This window comes from Natrix helvetica (assembly GCF_964273705.1).
Source record: "Natrix helvetica genome assembly, chromosome: 2".
In the NCBI taxonomy this organism is placed as follows: domain Eukaryota; kingdom Metazoa; phylum Chordata; class Lepidosauria; order Squamata; family Natricidae; genus Natrix; species Natrix helvetica.
Genome location: NC_138552.1, coordinates 216,466,091 through 216,482,647, shown reverse-complemented (window position 1 = coordinate 216,482,647; position 16,557 = coordinate 216,466,091). Strand labels below are relative to the sequence as shown.

At 37.6% G+C, this 16,557-nt stretch overlaps 1 protein-coding gene across 4 annotated transcripts in view; it reads right to left on the bottom strand.

Moving 5' to 3' along the window:
- SMOC2 (SPARC related modular calcium binding 2) overlaps window positions 1-16,557 on the bottom strand; it is a 138,136-nt gene that overhangs the window by 12,919 nt on the left and 108,660 nt on the right. For all 4 annotated transcript variants that reach the window (XM_081940897.1, XM_081940898.1, XM_081940899.1 and 1 more), the window contains one exon: window positions 2,433-2,535. In XM_081940897.1, the coding sequence (XP_081797023.1) occupies window positions 2,433-2,535 (103 nt within the window). The remainder of the gene's footprint in view (window positions 1-2,432; window positions 2,536-16,557) is intronic.

Below are 16,557 nucleotides of genomic sequence, written 5' to 3'. Positions count from 1 at the left end.
AATGTCTTTGAAGAAAACAATTTTTTTAACGTTTTATGTTTCTTAAAACCTGGACCCACTGATTTTCAAGTCTGAATATTTCATTTCTTCATTCTGCATGGTCTTCTGTAATGAGCTGAAGGACAGAAAGGGGGAGTAGTGAGCTCCCTCCCAGATTTGGGCATACCAGGGGTTGTAACACAAATACATACCTATTTCCCTGGCTCAGCTGATAAGGAGGAGAGCCTGTGGCTTAGTGGCTAAGACTCCTGCTTAATATGTAATATAGCCCAGGTTCGAATCCCAGTAAGGGTATGGCTAGCTGATGAGAGCTAAATAGCTTGAAATAGATCTATACTAGTCTCCCTTTATTTATTTATCAGCACAAATACAACATATATATTTGTTGTATTTGTGCTGATAAATAAATAAAGGGAGACTAGTATGGATCCATTTCAAGCTATTTAGCTCTCATCAGCTAGCCATACCCTTACTGTATTGCATATTAGGCCGATGTAATTGCCACTAAGCCACAGGCTCTCTTCCTTATCAGCAAGGCCAGGGAATGTAATGAGCCGAAGGACAGAAAGGGGGAGTAGTGAGCTCCCTCCCATATTTGGGCATACCAGGGGTTGTAACACAAATATATATATATATATATATATATATATATATATATATATATATATATATATATATATATATATATATATATATATATATATATATATATATATATTTATTTGTGTTACAACCCCTGGTATGCCTAAATATGGGAGGAAGGTCACACTCCCTCTTTCTGTCCTTCGGCTTCATCACAGAAGACCATGCAGGCAGAAAACCATATTTTTATTTTTAATGTTGCCTTTTATATTTGTGTTGTATCCCAGTAAGGGTATGGCTAGCTGATGAGAGCTAATTAGCTCGAAATAGATCTATACTAGTCTCCCTTTATTTATTTATCAGTACAAATACAACATTATATATATATATATATATATATATATATATATATATATATATATATATATATATATATATATATATATATATATATATATATATACACTTTTATTCTAGTTTTCATTCAAATTAAATTGAATTGTTCATTTCACTTTGTCCATTGCAAGGTTCTTAGGTTTCCAGGTATTAATGGGGCTACTAAAACATCTGGAATGTACTGTTTTGTCAATACATCCGTTTCTCTCCCTCCCTCCCTCCCCCCCCTTTCTCCCCACAATAACCTACTAGGATTCCCAATGGTTTATAATAACAACAAAAATTTAAAAAAACACAATTAAAACTGAAATATTGCACACAAATCCAAATCTATAATAGAAACAACAGATGGCATCTCCTCATACCTCCCTAAACTCAGTTTTACCAATCTCCAGAAAGCCTTCAAGATGGGCAGTAACTTAGCCTCAAAAAGGGACTTTCAAAGTATAGAGCTGCAACAGAAATGCATGCACCTTCATGTAAAAATATTTGAGTTTTGTTTTTCTCTAGCCACCCTTTTTTCAACAACTTAATTTTTGAAAGTGTTTTGTTATTTGACAGTTGGCAGGCGGCAAGTTAAATGCAGATTTAATCTTATTTAAGACTTAAACTCATAATTAATTATCTCAGTGAGTTTGTTTTAAACTGATGGATTCTGGATGTTACACAGAAATCCTGGCCAACCTTCTACAAAACACACAGAGATGTACTAGTAGACTCAAGTTTTTCTTCTTACTCACCACTCTTCCAGAGTAGAGTCTGGGATCTTTAATTTCCACACTCCTATGGTCCAGACCCAACTAAGAGTACTTTCCATTCAATCTGGTCAACATTGAATTAGTCATGAGCCGATTAAGTTGCTTTGCTTTCAAAGCATTTTATTATAAGTAATTCTAATCAGGACTGTGCTTTGCTAAATTTTATTTTACTGCTGACATTTCTATGCCACTCTATTCCAAACAGTTTGGAACAGTATATAACAATAGAATAAAATAACAACAGAATAAAAACAGCAGGACCCCCTCCCCCAAATAATGTAAACCATACAAGATCTGATACTTTATATTCAAGTTTGCTGCATCAAAAATAAATAACATCTAAGCTTTGTGCTTATATGGACCAAATTTGTACAATTATTTTATCTATGATAGATGAAATGTCTATTATAGATACTAAAAACAACAAAAGCATGAGATGTTATTGTGTAAAATGCAGTTCTTATTTTAAATGAATTATTTCTTTAATTTCTGTTATTGCACCAATGTTTTTCATCCATTTCAAATGGATTATCGGTGAATGTTCAAAAGACAGAGGTCTATAATCAGCAAGGGAATGCTGATGAACACCACAGAACCAGTCAGAGAAGTGAAAATAGTTTGTCCGGCCACGAAATCCTGCACAGGTTTTGCAAAAAGGAGCAAACTCCCACTCCTTTTTGGGAAAGAAGAACTCACCTGCTGGAAGGTACTGCAGGATCAGAAACAGCATGCACCATATCTGTGGAAAGTGCATCTAGAACACTGGTCAGAAATTCATTCTTTTTGGCACCAGGACAACCTAAAATGGAAAAAGGAATGCTATCCTTTATGGTTTGCATTAATTCAGTTTGCTTTATTGGAGAGCTGCAGTTGAGCTGGAAAAGGGAGATCATGGCATTGCATTTTAGGACTGCTCTGAATCTGACCCTGGGTGAATCATCTAAGGTTCAGAGAACTTCCATAGAACAGAGTAGTTGTTCATAATTTTGCAAAATGAAGCTGTTCAAGTTATTGAAGTTATAACATTGCCAAAGATCATTTTAACTGAGTCTAACAGAAAATTTATATAATTTCTTGCATCGGTGTGGTTTTGATGACACCACAAAGACATATTTGATGTAATCTCAACCCAATTTCCATGATGAGGAATCTTCATATTCTGTTTGCTCAAGAACTCCATCTGTCCCTTTTTAATCCTAGAGAAGTTTGTCCTTCAAATGGTCTAATCTATAGATAACATTTGGAGTTTCTCCCACATTTTTATATGGTGCTGGTTGTTCAGTTAACTCTTCATCGTCATCCAGTTCAGATTCCACCACTATCACCATCCCTTTTCTTTTTACCTTACTCCCATCTCCATCCTTTTATTTTCTTCCCTCTGAGTTTTTCTGCTAAAAAGAGAAGGACTTTACGTGGGGGGCTTATGTGTGTCTATGTGTGACAGGGATTTGTGAGAGTATTTGGTTGGAATATGCATATGGAGAATCAATTAAATTTATAAAAGAAATATTTTCAGTACTTAACTAGAAGTCATTAATTCCAACACTACAAACCATTTCTTCTTCTGTTTTGTCTTTTTTTTTAAAGTGTGGATTTTAACTGGTATTTACATACTTATAAATGTGAATAAGAGTTTGTGTAAGTGTAAGTAAAACAAATGTTTATTGGCTGGAATATAAATTTCCCAGATAGGTTTTTAGATGGAGTTGGTTGACCCTGGATGTGCAAGGGAAGAATAATTTTTATTTCCAATCTTGTTGGGTAGGATTGTGTGTTTCTCTTAAATTCAAAACTATCTTCTTTTCAAGTAAATGTAATGTTTTTTATTTGTGCAATTTTTAAACTTATTAGGGTTTCAAAAAGTAGAATCAATTAGAATTTTTTTTACAATAAATTATTTTATCAGTAATAAAACCTCTCTATAAACCTACATACCGAAAACCACACAGCAGCTAAACAAGCAGGAAAATGAAACAGAAGGCAGCATAGATTTAATCAAAAGTTCACATAGCTTTGGGCAGATACATGCATGCCATTACATCTTCAGACTATTGCCAAAGGCAAAGTCGTTAAAGCATAAATATTTCAAACTGATGCCTGCTTGCTTACAACAATAAATTGCATTTTGTTGCTTATTTACCGAAGTATGTCTTGGCACCATTTAGGATTGGGCCAAAAAGATGTTAATGTTTTGGTAAAAGATAATTTTGTGAAAACTCTGGTGGGACACACTCCTCTACCACCAAGGTTGTAGGATCTGAGAGATTCAACCAGGTGCATTCAGATGGAAGTGAGAGAATAAAAAGGCTGACATTTTATTTTTGAAAGCAGACCCATCTAAGAACTACAAATGGTTGGGTTACAGTGGAACTCTCTAAATCTATCACTAACATCTCTGAACAGACAGTATGTCTGACGCCGAATGTTCCCTCTGTACAATAGGAACTTGGCATTGCCAGGGGTGGGGTGAAGGTTTCCTGGCAAATCAGGTAGAGTTAGCCAGTTCTGCCAAACTCCCTTGGGACAGGATTGGACTGGAGTTGAATCAGCACAAGCCACCGCTTGCCTCACTGAGCCTAATCCATAGCACTCTCTTGCCAGGATTTCATTAATCTGTCTTGCAGTTCATATAGTAGATAACCTATAAAATATAGTTCAGAATTTTCTTGACTTTGGTGGGTTTGATACTCAAGACACATGCTACTGATATCTGTTGTACCTCTTCTGACAGCAAAATTGCCAGTCTTTTCCATACAGGCAGGAGCTATTTAGTCTTCACAATCATTTACTGAAAATTCATGCACATAATTAGGGAATTGTACTAGTGCTGTAATAAGTAAAGCAAATTCCTAACTTGTTTATAAAGCTTATTATCCAAACTGCTTATGTCCTTCTCACCTACATTTCTTGTATTTCTCCATAGGGATGCAGATAGTCCCTTATACCTGTCTGGTCTAATCTCAGAGTTTACAGTAAAATACATTATTCAAATCAATAGATGAACTGGTAGGATTGGCATTCATTAGATTCTCAATATACTTTAGCAAGTTAATAATTATTACCCAATTGTTCTAGCAACAATTGGGACATTAATTATTACCCAATTGTACTAGCAACAATTGGGAAAGCATAGAATTCATATTTAACAAAAATACTTTGTGTATATATATATAAAACACAGAAAGTTATATGTAAGATTGTAAGATTGAGATTGTCTTGGCAATGTTTCAGCGAGGTCTTACTCGCCATCTTCGGGCTGGGTTTTCGGCTTAAAGTGTGATCGGAGCTGCCGTCTTTCTATAAATCTTGGTGGGTGGGTATGGAGTGCTGGCTTTGTTTCAGTAAGTTGAATGATTGGTTGTGTGGTTGTATCATGATTGGTAGATTGGTGCTGGCTGTGTGTCTATTGTTGTTTTGTGTTGTAACGGCCTGGGTGGTTGGTTGTTGCTAGTGGGGAAGGTGGCAAGTCCAAGCATAAAGAAGTAACAATGGAATGAAGGTTGGTAGCTTCAAAGAGAATGAAGATAAGACTGACCACCCAGGCCATTACAACACGAAACAACAATACACAGCTAGCACCAATCAGCATCAATCTACCAATCATGATACAACCACACAACCAATCATTCCACTTACTGAAACAAAGCCAGTACTCCACACACCCTCACCAAGATTTATAGAAAGGCGGCAGCTCTGACCACGCTTTAAGCTGAAAACACCAGCCTGAAGATGGCGTGAGACCTCGCCGAAACGTTGCCAAGACAATCTCAATCTTACACAGGAAAAGACCCAAATACAATAAGACCATACATACATACATACATACATACATACATACATACATACATACATACATATTTCTATAAAGATTGGTTTATAAATAAAGATTTATTTGTTGTATTCAGGTCTTTTCCCATGTAAGATTGAGATTGTCATGGCCTATAATCTCCCAAGATTGCTGGAACTCTTCTTCATATCCATGTAGACTGGTGAGGAACAGACAGTTTTTCTATAAATAGCATAATCATTCAAGGGGAGAAGCTTGTCCAATTTCTGAGGGACACAAGCAGAGGAGCTATGATGTATTTAAATATTTTAAAGGCAGGGTAACCAACCTATCGGACTTCAGAGACCACTAAATTCATAATTTTAAATCCCGCAGACCACTAATATAATCTGCCCAATGACCGGGTGGGTGGATATGACTAGATGGTCATGTGACTGGATGGGTGTGGGGAACTTGGTGTTACTCCCATCGAGGGTGCTCTACTCATCCCTCTCCTCCCCTGCCCGCCCAGGCACCTTAGGGCCCCAACAGGAAGCAGTTGTTGGAGCTAAGCAGCCACCATGAGAAAGAGTTGGCAAAACAGCTGGCTTAGTTCAAATTGGATCTGACCGAGAAGGAGGCACAGCAGAAGCACCTCACTGCAGACTAGGAGCATAGGCTTTCCAAATAGAGGGAAGACCTGTGGAAGTGCAAGGCCAGGTACCAGCATCTGGAGGCTCAGTGGGCTGAGATAGTCAGCTAGTTCCAGGTCATGATGCAGTCCCACTGGAACAAGGTCTTCCGGCTCTTTGCCACCAGTGGCACTTCCCCCCAGCCTTCATCCAAAGCCCCGCACCAAGAGGCTGAAGCAGATCCCAAATCAAAATTCCTGCCCTCCAACCTGCACAAAAAGACCCCAAAGGGGGAGACTCTCTGCAGCAACACAAGCATTCATTGCGCGTATCCAGCCCAGGGGCTGTAGTTTGAAGACTCCTGATTTAGTGCAATATAAAAAATGCAAATATTTTTTCTGCGGACCATCAAAATTTTCTCACAGACCACCAGTTGGTGACTGCTGGTTTGGCAGCGAGAATCCAAAGGTGCTTTTTTCCCCAAAAGGCAACTGGATATTCTTGTTTGTTTTCTTTGAAAATGTTTCACTTCTCATCGAGAGGAAGCTTCTTGGATGAGAAGTGAAAACTTTTCAAAGAAAAAAACGGCAGAGAACGGCAGTTTCCTTTTGGGAAAAAATGCACTTTTGGGACAATCATGACCTTGATGATTGAAAGTCTCCATAGACATAGTTTAAATAAGTTTTATGTTTTGTCTAGTTGGCACCAAAGTCCTAAAAATGAAACATGAAAACAAGGGATGGGAGATATACAACAGCAAAGGCACAAGATTATAAATCAGCATTTTCCAAATCTTACATCCTCTCAGGCCCCACACACTCCATGGGACTCTTTTAATATCCCTACTCTTTAGAGTTAATGGGAAATAATCCTGGAATAAGTCTACAGAATATCACTTCCCTCTCCGCAAGCACCAAGATCAGAAAGCCTGGCTGGGAATTTTCACTCTGATTAGAAATTAAAGCTGTTGGCCAGGAAACTCTATTAAGCCCTCCAAATCATTTTGTGCTCCTCCAGATCACTAACAAAGCTTTAGGAAAGGGTCAGAGTGGATTGTTTTAGTTAGAATATTCAGTGAACCTTCCCCAAACAGCCTGACTCAGGGCAGTACTTGTGATTTGGCCGAATCTGATCAATACTGCTATGCTTAAACAAATTTATTTATTTATTTTATATTTCTTCTGTAATCTGTTTTTCCCCAATATATATTTACATTTTATAATGTGTGTGTGTGTGTGTGTGTGCGCGCGCGTGTGCATGCCCATGGGCACGTATATGCTTGTACAGGCAATAAATGTATATCACTCTATCGTGAAAAATGTGCAAGCTATATACTGTATATAAAAGCAAAATACCATTCATGCATCATCACAAAATCTCCAGAACAGTAAAGCTTACAAACTTGAAATTTGGCACATATGTTCCTCTTGGCTTCTAGGTGTTCTCTAAGAAAGGATTTTTCGAAATGACCATCAGATCATTAGTGTTTCTTATATTATTATTAACACGCTCTGATGCTAAGGAGTTAGATGTTCTACTCCCCCTCCTCACCTGGAAGAACTCTGTTCCCACTGCCACTTGGGCATGGGCATGGCCAGCGCATGACTCATCCGGACTGCGGGCTGGGAGTTTAGACATTCTACTCCCTCTCCCCACCTGAAAAATGCTCTGATGCCAAGGAGTTAGACTGAGGGAGAAAAGGGAATAAGATAGGAGGGGCCTTTGTGGAGCAAGCCTGAGGGAGGGGAGGGGAGAGGTCGATCAATCATAACTACTCATTAATTTTCAAGCTGTAAATGTCGATTTATCAAGCCGATCACATAGTTTCATAGGGGAGCACGGGTATCCAGCTAGTCTAGCAATAATCTTTCAAAATTGATTTATGGAGAAGTGAGCTGTATTAGTCCAACAGCTTGCCTGTGGTTTTAGAGTGCAGCCACTTATGGGCAGCCTCCATGGTGTTAACCAATCAATAAAGAAAATGCACTTCAGAAAAGAACAGAACACTTTTCACAAAATTGTGTATGGTTTCTGAAACGCATGTCACGTATAAGTGAGATGTATTTAAGTAATAGAACTCTCCTTGTGGAAAAATGACATGTAAGCAAAACAGAAGCAATGTCATTCTAAATTTTGCTACTCTGCTGCTTAACCCGATGTGAAAACATAAAAAGACCAAACTTTAAGCCAACACAGGGCAAATGTCCTCTCCTGAGGTTCAATATTGGTGAATGAGTGTGCCCTAACAACTGCACAGTAGAATCTCTGTTCTGTGCAAGTGTTACCTAACACTGAAGTATTCTCCTTAGATTCCCGTTGTGATTAATTTTAACAGGCTGGGAATAAAAGCTGGAGAGAAATCTAAGGTGATGTCATGAATAATTTACCTTCAGTGAATTCTTTTATACAGGCAAGAAAAGGCCAGCAAGAGAGTTTGTCCAAAAATGTTGTTAATGCACCTTTCTTTGCTTCAATTTCTTCTTTTTTTACCCCACAATCACCTATATTGTATGGCTTTGACAGCTTACATAAATAATTTCTTGTGAAAAGGTTGAAGTTGAAACCACATAATGTTTCACTGCAGGTTCAACAATGTAACACAGAATTAAGTGTTTACTTTAGAAATAGTTTTGCCCTCAAGTATGTTTTCCATTTAAACAGAAAATGAACCATACAAATCTTGGTCCAAGAAGGCATATCACGTGACAAGAATATATACACCAACACTTCTCCTCAGCTTTCAACTCTATAATACTAAGTTTTCCAATGTTATACAGACCATGTAACATATAGGCCTTTGGCTACTCATCATGTTCAAAGTATTCTGCTGAAAACCCAAACATTATATGGCTGTCATGTGCATGATATTGAATAGAGGTTCCTGTGGAGAAACCATGTTCATACTAACATCAATTATGTAAGAACAATGACTGTGTGAATAGGGGATTCCCTGATAAAAACTCTCCTGGTCTTCAAAGCACCTGAGGGTAGAACAAGAAGCAATGGGTGGAAACTAATCAAGGAGAGAAGCAACTTAGAACTGAGGAGAAACTTCCTGACAGTTAGAACAATTAATCAGTGGAACAGCTTGCCTCCAGAAGTTGTGAATGCCCCAACACTTGGAAGTCTTTAAGAAGGTGTTGGATAGCCATTTGTCTGAAATGGTATAGGGTTTCCTACCTAGGCAGGGGGTTGGACTAGAAGACCTCCAAGGTCCCTTCCAGCTCTACTTTTGTATTGTATTGTATTGTATTGTATTGTATTATATCAATCACAAAGGAGCTTTTTCCAAAAGGCAATTAAAATTTCTTGGTTTTTTTTTCCTTTGAAAACATTTTGTTTCTCATCCACCAAGTTTCCTCAATTCTAAATGACTGGTGGGAAATCCCCACCAACCCCCACCAGTCAGTTAGAACTGGAGAAGCTTGTTGGATGAGAATCGAAATGTTTTAAAGAAAACAACAATAACAAGAAAGTCCAGTTGCCTTTTGGAAAAAGCACCTTTGGGACAACCATGACCTGAATGATTGAGAATCTCCTTAGACAACATTTACATCAGTCACATAATTTGTATGCTGAAGCATTACAAAGGATATTAATTCTGATGCTCTCTGAACTTGATTTTTTTCTTGCACATGTTTCATTACCCAAACTAGGTAACATCATCAGTAGCACTGATGTAATGAAACATCTGGAAGAAAGCAACCAAGCACAGAGAGCACCAAGGACCCCTCATTTCAACCCTGGGCTACAAATATTCTCCTTTATTACCTACTACACAGGTGTATATATTTATCAGTACAAATACAACACAAATATAAAAAGGCAACATTAAAAATAAAAATATGGTTTTCTGCCTGCATGGTCTTCTGTGATGAGCCGAAGGACAGAAAGAGGGAGTAGTGACCTTCCTCCCATATTTAGGCATACCAGGGTTTGTAACACAAATATATACCTATTTCCCTGGCTCAACTGATAAGGAAGAGAGCCCGTGGCTTAGTGGCTAAGACTCCTGCCTAAGATATATACAGCCCAGGTTCAAATCCCAGTAAGGGTATGGCTAGCTGATGAGAGCTAATTAGCTCGAAATAGATCTATACTAGTCTCCCTCTATTTATTTATCAGTACAAATACAACATATATATATATTAGTATATACCTGTATATACTAATTCCGTATATACAGATGACATGATTCTATAGTCACACAATCAACCAGAGACAGAAAGGTCAAAACTGTTATAACATTAGGAATAGGAATGTGAAAATACCTAAATGTTCCATTCCAAGTGTGAAGAGAAAAAAAAAGATTTTGGTCATCCTCGAAATGTCCCAACCTTGAACTATTTTATTTTTCTGCCAGTAAAAACTGGACATATATTGGACTAAAATTTTCATATTTCCAGAATTAAAGAGGGTTTTGACTTGTTTTTGAAGAACTCAATCTTCACATTATGTTAAGGCTTGAAACATTTGTAAATATGTGGGGAATGGAGTGTTTGTGGCAAATTCCTTTACTATTGATATTAATTTTTGGTCTATGTATAATCTTGACCTTATTCTATTTCATCTAGAAACTGATATGTATTCTCTATTAACCGCAAAAGGAAAATTGTGTTATATTTCTGGATAAATTTTCAATTCATACAACTTTCTCAAACCAAATTATGCTTAATGGATTTTTTAAAAACAATTGTGGCTCTCTCTGACTTATAAACTATTGAAATGTGCTGGATTCTCAGAAATATTCTTTTTGAATCAGAATAGGCAATGTGGTTTCCACATAGTTTGGAGTACAGCTCCTAAAATTCCCATGTACTGCATAAGTTAAAGAACGAAGAAATAAGATTGTTGCCCACTATTGTACAGTAAAGGAATTTAAATTCCTTTTTTTAAAAAAAAACCTCAGCTTCAATAGGATTTTGCACCTCTCTTCCCTCAGTACAATTACCTAGATCAAACTATCAATGGAAACTAAATTCTGCTGGCGTTGAAACAAGTATTTTAAAACACCCTTAGAGTTTGTAATGAAACCTTTTTTTCCTTATGGTAAGTAAACTTGTCTTACATAAAGTAAGATAATAACCATTATTTATATTAAGTAAATGATAATGATAATAATTTCCTAGAAGGGAAAAGGAGAATTAGCTAAACTCCATTCCATTCCCGATCCATTGGGTAAGCCACCTTTCCTTTAAACTGAAGGAAGTATATTTTCACTGAAGGTTCAATAAATTGCAACAATTGGTTTAGCATCTTCTCTAGCTGACAGCTGTCTGAAATACAGGATTTCCCACTGAAATGAGCAAAAAATTTGGCAATTTTGTTTGTTTACCTGCTGGACTAGGGCTCTTTTGCCCTTGAAGCCAAGAAGACCTCTTAGTTGCTTAACATTTCCTTTGTTACTAAAAGTTAAACTAAAAACAACCAAACAAGATAACCATCAACAATTACAAGTACAATTACAAAAATGCTCAGCATGCAAGGGACATTCAAAAATCAAAACACAACTCTTAAAACGGGTCTCATTGCTTGTCTTCATTCTACCAGAATTTGTCTCAAAACTTTCTTTAGAAACAATTCCTAAGACAGGAGAACCTGAATAAGCCTATCTTTCCTGACTTTATTGGAAGAAGGAAGGGAGGGTCTGAAGATGATAGTTATATAGGTAACCGGTCCTGAGTCATTTAAGTAAGAAGCTTGAACTGCACCCAGTAGCAAATTGCAGCCCTTAAGCACATGTGTTATGTAAGAGAATCTGATAGTCCCATCACTACTCACACTGCTGCATTCTCGACCCAGTACCCAAGTGGTCTTCAAGTACAACCCCATGTATAGCAAGTTACAATAAAGCAAGCAGAAGATGATTAAGGCAACAGTGACTATAAGCAGAATAATCATAATCTGTGAACCCTTAGGAAACTATAAAAAAGCCTTGTTGGCCACAGCTGCCCCTCCCCATGAGCAAAAGCTCCAGTTGTAGGAAAGCTCTCAGATTAAAAACGAGTTGTACACAAAGAAATGCAATTTCATTATCTAACAAAGATAGTACATCTCTGAAAATAGAATATAACCAACTTCTATCTTCCTTATGTTGAGTCTGAGTTTGATTTTCTCCATCCAGATTCTAACAGCACCAGGACCAGGATATAACATCTACTGTATTTCCAGTTCAGCTTGAGTTTATGAACTCATAAGCATCATTTACAAAGAGGCGAAGTTAAAATGCGACCTAACTCAGCACCTTCATATAGATTTAAATAAGAGGTTATGAGAGTATCAAACTATGCAGTATTCCACCACAAAGGCGTGATCTCTCCCCACACTAACACTGACTAGAATCTCCCACATTGAAAAAAGGAGATCTACTGTAACACTACTTTTCACTTCCCAGTACTAGAGACAGTGTGATAGGATACCAATGCCATCAAAAAGTTGTAAGAAATACTGCAAAAATAGGACACATTGCATAATTTCTATCTCAACTTACTATCAACTTTCTAAGCATCAGCCTAATCAAGAACATTCCCACTCCCACTGACAGAGCAAGCCATTTGTATATAAACAGAGAGAAAACCCCACTCCAATTTGGAATTGATGATGTTACCTATTTAAATTGTTGGGGTTCCAAATAGCATCCAAAATTAAATCAGAATCCGAGGCAAAGCATTCCTCAAAGTTTCAGTTTATTAAGAGAGCCATGTTGGCATATCTGGGAAAGCCCGAATCTGAAATCTTCCCGGTTTTCCCCACCTAGTTGAAAGTTCAAGATCTTGCCCCCACGCCCACAAGTCCATCACATGATCCAATCTTCAATTGCCATGCTGGCAGTTCCACCCATCCAGTTCCAGTCAGGTGCAGAGTGCAAAGACAAAGACCTTGGCTTTCTAGAAAGAATTTTGCTATGGCTATATATCATCTAACTCTGTACAATCCCCCCCTCACGTTTTCCCACAATAGAAAATGTATAGTAGAATAATAGAAAGTGTGGCAGGCCAAAGATTAAAAAAAAAGATGGCTACAGGCCTGACATGAGTCATGAAATGTCTGCAAGAAAACAACCAACTCCGAAAGCACTAAGGACCCTCCACTCTATTCCATTTCCACCACAGTTACAGACCTGAAATCTAACCCCAAAAGATTCACATAATCCACTTCTTTCAGGGAACTAAAAACTTAATGAATCCTCTAGTGCTTCACATCCCAGGCTAGAAATCAGAAGACTGAGTTTTAGTCCTGCCATAAGCATGAAAACTAGCTGGTGACTTGGGGACTATCACTCTGTCTTAGCTCAACCCACTTCAACATGGTTGTTATTGTGAAGAAAATAGGAGAAAGAAGGAGTCTTAGATATGTTTGCTGCCTTCAGTTATTTATAAATATAATAAAAGTGGCATTAAAATAAATAAGGGGCTTTATTGTTTTAAACCGATGGCTGGCACTTTCCTACATTATGTTTTCTTGGTTAGTTTGTTGTGTTTTATCTTCATTAAACTTTGGCAAGGGAACTTGTTGAGAATTGGGCTCAAATGATTAACCCCCTTCCCCAGGAGTGGCCTGTCATTTGCCTTCTGCCAAATGTCCCTCTGCCAACTTCCCCAATCTTCATTCCTTTTTCAGATCCCCTCCCATTTCCCCGACTTCCATTATTACCTTGGGGAAATCTATTCTAGACATCTATTTCACAATTCTTCACCACACCCCAACAATTAACCCAGATTACTTTGCTTTGCAGAGTACTTGGTAACTTGGTACAATCATCCACCCACCAAATTATGACCTTCAATCTTTGGTACAATTTCTTTTCTCAACCCTTCCAAATCCAACTTTTGCCTAGGTTGGGAGGAATTAACTCTATACTTCTACCCAAATATCTCCACCTCTCACCAAAAGAACCCACTTCCTCTCTCTTTCTCAAATAACACCAGTGCTCAACTCCACACATTCCTGAAATCTTCTGCATTTCTTCTCAGTGCTCCATAATTGTTTTTTTAGGAGATATCTTTGGAAGACAGTCAATCCCAATAGCCTTTCCAAAGTCTGGTCCAGTTTATTTGTTGACATGTCCATAGAACAACTCCTACAGTAGCCATTTTCTAGAAGTAAAATGCTGGATATGCCTAATTGCAGTGGCTGCAACATTCAGCCCTGAGTCCAACTCCATGCCTTTGCAACCAGAAAAATTCCAGAGCCCAGAAAAAGAGTCTTCAATTTGGCCGGATTCTGCAAATTTTTCACTGCCACAAGTCTCATGGAAGAAAGGTACCTAAGGTGGTTGGTACATGCACCAGCCTATCTTCAGCCAACTCTCATATACTTAGACTTGGCCTTAACCATAATTCTCTATTTCCGAATATGCATTTCTGCAAGCAAAATTAAGTATGAAGAAAACTTGCTTGATTGAACATTTATAAAATCTATGACTATAGTGAATGCTACGAAACTTCCTGACAGTTAGAACAATTAATCAGTGGAACAGCTTGCCTCCAGAAGTTGTGAATGCCCCAACACTGGAAGTCTTTAAGAAGATGTTGGATAGCCATTTGTCTGAAACAGTATAGGGTTTCCTGCCTAGGCAGGGGGTTGGACTAGAAGACCTCCAAGGTCCCTTCCGACTCTATTATTGCATTGTATTGTATTGTATATGCACTTTCCTATGTGATATCTCAATAAGAAAGAAAAATAACTTTAATGCAAATGCTCAATTAAAAATATTATATAGTTTTTAAATTGCTAATTTGCTTGGCCTTTTCTAAATTCAGTATGTTTTCTTTTTTCTTCTTTGAAGAGAAAAAAAACTCTTCACTGCTACCGGTATATTACAAAGTGTTTTCAGGAGAGGTTGGCAGTATACCATGGGGCAGGATAAGATGAATTATCTGGCCCAAAAGAATTCTTCAACAAATAAGAGCCAACATTTTATGTGTTTTTTTGGGAACTGGGGCATAATGTCCAAAGGCTAAAATTAGACTAGTAGCATTTTTAAAATATAATCATCAGAATTTTTTTAAAAAATTAAAAACCCAAACTAACCAAACAGACCCAATTTCAATGTGTTTTTATACAATTGTTTAAACAGAGGCTTATAAATTGAAATTATGGGAAAACCATATTGCACTCATGCCTGGAAGTGACTATCAGGACATGTCGTTACCACTGTGGAATGGAACCTGGCATGACAAAAATATAACTTGATTTAACTTGCAATGACGAAGCACAATTGAGTCACATTAAGAGAGAGAGGGGGGAGGATGCTAATTACGGTTCTAAATTATTAGTCAGGAAGCCTGAAGTACAGCTGATTTCATCTAAACTATAAGTGTACTTTGACTACTAATTGTCTTGGATCCAGTTACAGCAAGGAGATCCAGTTACATTATAGCAATTCATAATGCATTACTTAAATGATTTTTTTTCCAGACAGATATAATGCTGAATACAAGGTCTTAGTGTCTTAACGTCTTTTTCTCTATATTCTGAGCAAACTAATAACTTTCCATATTAACAGGGTTTCAGTTTTAAAGTTATGATTTCCAAGATCACCAAATGTGTGAATTAGGAACTCTGGCCACCAATGAATTGGATTATTATTACTAGCACTTGATCAATGGCAAAAAAGGCAAATCTTATGCTCTGTACAGTGGGTTTAGAAGAAAAGATGATCACATACCATACATTATCTTTTCTGGCTTAATATGTTGGCAATTATCACACATTCCAGAGAGCGTTCCTACGAAAACATTCTCTACGACTCACTTGACATAAGAAAATTTTCAACAGAGCAAGAATTGTGGATAATTAATGTATAAGAGACTCGGAAAAGATCAAAACAAATCATTTCAGGGAAAGAAGGACAGGTTTAAAGATAAATAAAAGAAATAAATGTCCCTGTTTGTGTATTTGTACTAGAAGCTAAGATTAAGCTTTCTTATCACTAGTGCACTTTTACTAAAGAAGACACCAAAAAGACTTGGGGTTGGTAAATTAACTGCCAAGTCAACTCCAAGAGACATAACGGGAACAGCTCATTCTTCTATCATAAATCCAGTGAGTTGTGCTCTAATCCGGGGGAACTCCAACCTTGGCAAATCTAAGCCTGGAGGACTTCAACTCCCAGAATTCCCCAGCCAGCAAAACCTCTAGGAGTTGAAGTCCTCCAGGCTTAAAGTTAACAAGGTTGGAGACCCCTGCAGTCTAATCAGTGGTGGCTCAATATGGCACCTCTGGGACATACTGACTGATGGTTCCACCTCCCACCAAAGACTTGTATTTTCAGAATGATTTGGAAGGAGGGGCAGTGTTGGTGCTCCATAAACTTTAATGCCCTAAGCCAGAGCCTACTTAGCCTTAGGATAAAGCCAGCCTGGACTGTAATATATGGAAATATTACAATTGTAAATATGTCCAGCTCGTTTCTCAGATT